This window comes from Miscanthus floridulus, chromosome 18 (assembly GCF_019320115.1).
Source record: "Miscanthus floridulus cultivar M001 chromosome 18, ASM1932011v1, whole genome shotgun sequence".
NCBI lineage: Eukaryota > Viridiplantae > Streptophyta > Magnoliopsida > Poales > Poaceae > Miscanthus > Miscanthus floridulus.
Window position 1 is genome coordinate 73,685,654 of NC_089597.1, and position 6,028 is coordinate 73,691,681.

At 48.0% G+C, this 6,028-nt stretch overlaps 1 protein-coding gene across 1 annotated transcript; it reads right to left on the bottom strand.

Annotated features, from left to right (window-relative positions):
* Positions 1-1,489: 1,489 nt before the first annotated feature.
* On the bottom strand, positions 1,490-4,210 carry LOC136524867 (transcription factor SPEECHLESS-like). The gene is made up of 3 exons (XM_066518113.1): positions 3,785-4,210; positions 3,016-3,663; positions 1,490-1,558 (listed from the first exon to the last, which is right to left on the bottom strand). Exons 1-3 carry the CDS (start codon positions 4,208-4,210, stop codon positions 1,490-1,492), a joined length of 1,143 nt encoding a protein of 380 aa, XP_066374210.1.
* Between the last annotated feature and the right edge of the window lie 1,818 nt (positions 4,211-6,028).

The window sequence follows — 6,028 nt, forward strand, 5'->3', positions numbered from 1 at the left end:
CCACAATGGTTCAGCCTCTGCACCGACTGGGCCTCGGCTCTCTACGTTGTCAACATACAGCGACCGGCACATCGTCCGCAGTACACACCATACCCTGCGTCAAGCCGCAGGAGCTCCCACGTCGTGCACAGGGCCAAGCTCCTGTATCCTCGGAGTCAGCACACCCGCGTTGTCGCCTCTACCCAGCCTCGGCTCTCCGCGCCGGTCAAACGTACAGTGACCAGCACGCCTCCAACAGAAGAAGGCGCGCATGCCACCACAGGAGCTCCCACGTCGCACAGGATCAGGCGTGACCGGCGCGTTGCTCCAGTGCACCGAGGACAAGGCCGCTCCACCGACTATACCGCCACAGTGATGAGCTACAGGGCTCGGGTATGCCGCCTCTGCTCATAAAACGCCACGTATAGCAAATCCATGTACCGCCCCGTGCCTCCTTCGACTATAAAAGGGAGTGACCGGGCCGCTTCTAGAAGAGGGCACACAGGCAAGCAACGCACAACGCTCTATAACACACACTTTCCCTCACTGCAAGAAATCAACATCTCAAGCAACACACGCCACCCCACGCAGAGATCTGGGACTAACTCCCTCTCTCGCTCAGCTTGTAAGTCCCTACTACAAGCACCTCGGTGCAAGGAATACAAGATCGCTCTCTCAGACTGGACGTAGGGCACATATTGCCTGAACCAGTATAAACATTGTGTCTCTTTGCATCACCATCCGGGATTAGAGGTACGCAGTACACTTTCACTAGTCGGTTGAGGACCCGCCGGACCAAAACACCGACAATATGCTTCATAAAGCAAGGATTTCTAGCCACCATTTATTCACTCTCACAAGATGGAGAGTCGTAGTTGTTGAGAAAAACTGTAGTAGGTAATTACTGCCGTGAAAGTTTATTTTGTCAACTTGTTATTTTATCAATTTGATGTTATATATTGATATTAATATATCATAAGCCTTAAAGGTAGTCCTGTGAGAGTATCGACCTCGGCGACCATTTATCCTGGCTTCGCCCCTGCCTCGAAGGAAAAAAAAAATGTTCGTGAACTTGCTTATGACGTTGGCGTAAGTGGTGAATCGAACGTACAGGGACAGACTGAAATCACATTTTTAAGATAGAAACTTGCACTCCCCTTGATGAAAGACGCGTCAATGGATGCCTCGAAAAAAAAAAGATACAAACTTGCGACCTCTGCATCTTGAGATAATTCATGAGATGCGCATACATAGCATCGTCGGCTGTGACTAGTAGATAGTAACTAATTTGGCATGCAGTAACATGATCATCGGTCTGCTGGTCTGGCAAGCTACTTTATTTGCTTGCTAACTATGTCAGTAAATGTCTTTGACGTGACCCCGGTTGGCTATTCACAGACCTCTGATGCTACTACACGTCTACACTGAATACCTGATTAACTGCAGCTTCCAAGTGAGCGACGTGAATTCGACGAAGGAATTACTGAATACTGATACAGTGATACATGCATTACGACGAGAACGCTCGCTGAATCTCTTGCACCAGCTCTTCAGCGCTGAGCTCGCACTCTATTCCAATCTGTTGGATGGATAGACCCATAAGTGAAGAGTAAAAAGAAAAGTGACGGCAGTAGCATGTAAAATAGACTTAGTTCATATGATGACATGATATGTGGGATGTGGACAGGTATGTATTAGATATTGTTTTATATTATTATCAGGAAATATGCAAAGGTCCGACAACGAGGAACAAAGTAAGAAAAAATAAGTAGTGAGAAAACTGATTTGGTTATTCAAGATGTGGCAAGAGTACAAGACATAGGGCCAGTTTGGCTCGTTGCCTTACTACGCCATAACGCAGTTGCGGGTTCGCCTAATGTCTGGCGCAGGATTCCAGTGTCAAACTTTTGGCGAGTGTGGCGTAAAAAGTGAACTACTATGCTATGCTCTCGCTGCGTCGTGCCGCAAACGTGGCAACGAATCAAACTGCCAGCTCAAGTCAGGCGTAGGAAGTGTGGCGTTGTGTGGTAAACTGTGATAACCAATCAAACACGCCCATAATTTATTGATAGTTTGAAATATAGTAGCATGGAAAAATAAATCTTTTCAGTAAAAATAGAAAAAGAAGAAAACAGCAAAAATAAAACAGAAATTATTGATAGTTTGGGATATACGACCTGTTCGCTGGTTGATTTCTAAGCTGGCTGGTGCTGGTTTATTGTGAGAGAAAAATACTATTGACTGGCTGGTTTGGGCTGGCTGAAATCAAGTGTAGCATAGAAAAGAAAACTTTTCAGCTAAAAATAAAAAAGAAAACAGCCAAATGAAGCAGAAAACTAGATCTACTTAAAGAGATGTCATAGGCCACACAGTATACAAGAGTTAATGTACAGTGCACAATAGGAACCCTGCACCCGTACACTATGCGAGCATAGTGTCACTTCAAGAGCAAATGCATGTGATCTACTGTGTGTCAGGATGCCAATCTCCGGGCACACAGCCTATATATATGCTAGCAGCCTATATATATGCTAGCTAGAGTACATAGCTAGCTACCCTACGTACCACAATTACGACCACTGCAACTTCAACATGCAGTTTATGGGAAGCTCACATGAAACAAATGCATTTAATTAACTATATGTTTGCGTGTTTGGTTGGAGACCAAAATTTGTCATGCCAAAAGTTGATCATGGCATAGTTTCTTCGACAACTGTTTAGTTCAATGCCACAACTATGGCACGTCGAACTTTTCGAGTACCCTGCCCTACATATCAGACTTATTTTCGTATCAAAACTTGCCATAAGTTTGGCTTCGATTTTGCTCACCACATTTTCTGTGGCAGTCACAGTTTGCTGAAGGTTACGCGTGGCAAGTTTTGGTCACCAACCAAATAGGTAAATGTGTGCTACAAGATTTTCTTTTTTTCTTTTTGTTTTGAAAAGGTGTACTGTACTACAACTACAAATCGTTGGAATACTCTATTTGAGTTGAACCAATTACGATTTATTTATGAAAAGGAAAGAAGAGAGCACCTTGATGGTGTAGGAGTTCACCGCAGTGTCGTTGACTGTGTTGATCTTGGCGTCGAGGATCTCCAGTGACCGCCCCTCCAGCGCGGCGATGACCTTTACGGTCTGCCCCGGCGCACGGTGCGACACTGTCTTCACCACCAGGTTGGCGCCGGAGAACTCCACCTTGACGTCCGGGAGGACGATCCCACCACCGGCCGCTGCTGGCAGCGCCGCCTGCAGCTGCTTGTTGGTGGCGGCGTAGGCACAGAGGTCGGCAGCGATGGTGTCCAGCGACGGCAGGTAGGAGGCTGCCGCTGGCTCGCGTGTTGGCGTCATCGCCGGGGACGCGTAGGCCGACGAGCCCGGTGGCGGTAGGGGCACTACCGATATCAGCTGCTTGCATGGTTTGTACGGGCTGCTGGGAGTCGGCGGCGTCCTGGGGCTGATGGGGACGGCGGGCCGCGGGCTTATAGGCGGCGTGGACTTGAGTGGCGGCAGGGGCGGCCGTGGGCTGAGCGGAGGGCGGGGGCTGCAGCACGCCGGTGGCCGTGGGCTGAGTACCTGCTCGGTGTAGGCCTTGCGCTGCTTCTTGGCCTCCAGCGACTGCAGCACTTGCTGCAGCTCCTTGATGTAGTCCACCACCCCTCCAATGATGGATGCCTGGTCTCCCTACGCAATCATAACGTGCAAAACACAACCGGTAAATTTCCAGTCATAACAATCATGGAACAGATGATGAATCGATCTCTCGGATTTATTATACAGCAATACAAGTTGTAAGAGTAGTTACTCGCTTGACGTAGAAGCAGGGCATGAGCGAGCGAAGCACGGCGAGGTGCTCGTTCATTTGTTTCCTCCGGTTGCGCTCCACTGTGATGTGCGAGGTCTTATTTGCCGCACCATCTTCACTCGCCGCCGCTGCATCCGAGGATACCGGCGAGCACCTTTGCCTCTTTGGCGCCGGCACCGCCGTGCCATCCTCTTCCCGGCACCCTTGCCGCCGACGTTTTGCGGCCGCGGGCTTGGGCGTTGCGGCGGCGTCAGCAGCAGTCTGATGCAGGATCTCAGCGCCGCGGGGAGTAGTTGCACCATCGCCAGTGACGCAGTCCTCCCACGCCTCGAGGATGCCCAAGAGGTCGTCGGTGTCGGAAGTGTGCTGCCGCATCAGGTCGCCGTCGACGTCGGAGAAGAGCTGATCGCACAGTGCCTCCGCCATATGATGATTGCTCTAGCTAGCACGTAGAGTAAGTACTACAAGAGCAAGCTAGTATACACAGAATATTTGTCTCTGCCTTGGTGAAGGAACCAACGGTACGGTTGGAGAGAATGTGTGCGTGATCGGAGGAATCTTGGCCAGCTATCTGTCTACTCTTCTTAAAGCGTACATATGGTGAGGTCGATCTTTGCTGCCTCCTCATTCGTGGTTGCTCATGAGAAGTGTCGACGGATCATAAATATAAATAGGGGCCGGAAGCAAGCAAAGACGGCTGGCCTGGGAGCACGTACATGCATGGGTGATAAATGTCCATTGAATGTGGGTGGGCCCACCTACTGTGCTTCAGCCATGCTTGGTATGTTACGTTGGTGCCCCAAGGTAGACATGCATATGCATAGCACATTCATCACAAAAGGGCTCATCCACGCCTAAATCCTTAAACTAGTAGTTAACTTAGCCATGCAAATAGCAACCAAATTAGCTTTTTTTAGAGTTGCATAAGGGCGTGTCACTTAGGTCCATAAACTTTAAAAATGTATTTATAGGTCCTTAAGTTTGTTAAGTGGTGCATTGCAGGTCCATATACGCCACGTGGACGTTTCTCGCTGATGTGGCACACCAGTGTGTCAAAATTTTCTACATTTAAGTGCTCATCTTTCCTCTTCTCTCACAAACAGATCCTTTGTTCTCCTAGCTTCCCTCTTCTCTTATGGCGACTGTAGTCTGTGGACAGCTGTGACATTGGATGAGGTGGGGTCAGCGTGAGAGAAAAGGGAAACAAGGATCTATTCGTGTGAGGATAGGGCAGGAGAATGGTTAAATATAAAAAAGCATATCATATTGGCATGCCACGTCATCAAGAAATACCCATGTGGCCCATATGGACATGCGGTGCACTACTTAATAAGTTGAGGGTCCCAGAAAAGTTTAGGAGGGTGAGGGCCGACTAGCGCATTTAACTCTTTTTTATGTGCACTAAGTATTTTCAGAGATGGATATTTCTTATTAATAGAGGTGGGCTATCAAATGGTTTTTTTGTTAATGGGCCATTTGCAAAGGCGATGGATTGGGCTATCTTTATAGATAAATGTGGGCGTCTTATGGCATTTGCCTTCAGGGTTTCGACTCTATAACCATTACACTACACACACACACTTGTGACTTCGAACATGACGCTATTCTTTTTATAATAACCTTTAGGAATCTTGTATTAAATATTTTAGTCCATGGTCCATTTGAGGTGAACCTTGCACTCTCAAGGTAGAGTAGTAAGAGGGGAGCAAAGGTGGGACTGTTGGGGGTGCGTGGAAGAAGAGTGTGAGAGTTCAAGGGAGGCAGAGGAGCCTCATGTAAAACATAAAAAAAATATGATGAAAAACTGCAATATTCACCTTTCCTAAACCACTATACCACTTAGCAAGGGTTGAGCCATGGCGCCTGCAAAAGCCTAAAAGAAGAAAAGGGTCATTTGACCCTGTGAGCTAGGGCCGTATGTGGGTTTTCGTGGATTGAATGTGTTGGTGTTTTGTAAACCGGAGTAGTAAATTTATACGATTGCCGCGTTGCTCTAGGAAGACGATGGTAGCATACAAAAGACACAAGGATTTATACTGGTTTAGGCCAGAGCCCTACGTCCAGTCTCAGAGATGATCGAGTGCGTGTTCCTCACTTGAATGCTCTGGAGTTCTTACAATGGGGGGTGCAAGATGGTGGAAAAGGTAGGAGAGCTAGAGCTAAGAGATGAATTGCCTGAAGGGAAGCTTCAGGAGTCCAGTGGTGTGAAGAATGAGAGAATGAATAGATTTCTGGAGATGCTAC

Excerpts from the sequence above, each read along its gene's own strand:
- LOC136524867 (XM_066518113.1), bottom strand. The coding sequence starts at position 4,210 with ATGGCGGAGGCACTGTGCGATCAGCTCTTCTCCGACGTCGACGGCGAC. Across the intron at positions 3,664-3,784 it reads CCTGCTTCTACGTCAAGCGA|GGAGACCAGGCATCCATCAT; the intron begins GTAACTACTCTT and ends ATGATTGCGTAG. Across the intron at positions 1,559-3,015 it reads TGAACTCCTACACCATCAAG|ATTGGAATAGAGTGCGAGCT; the intron begins GTGCTCTCTTCT and ends TCCATCCAACAG.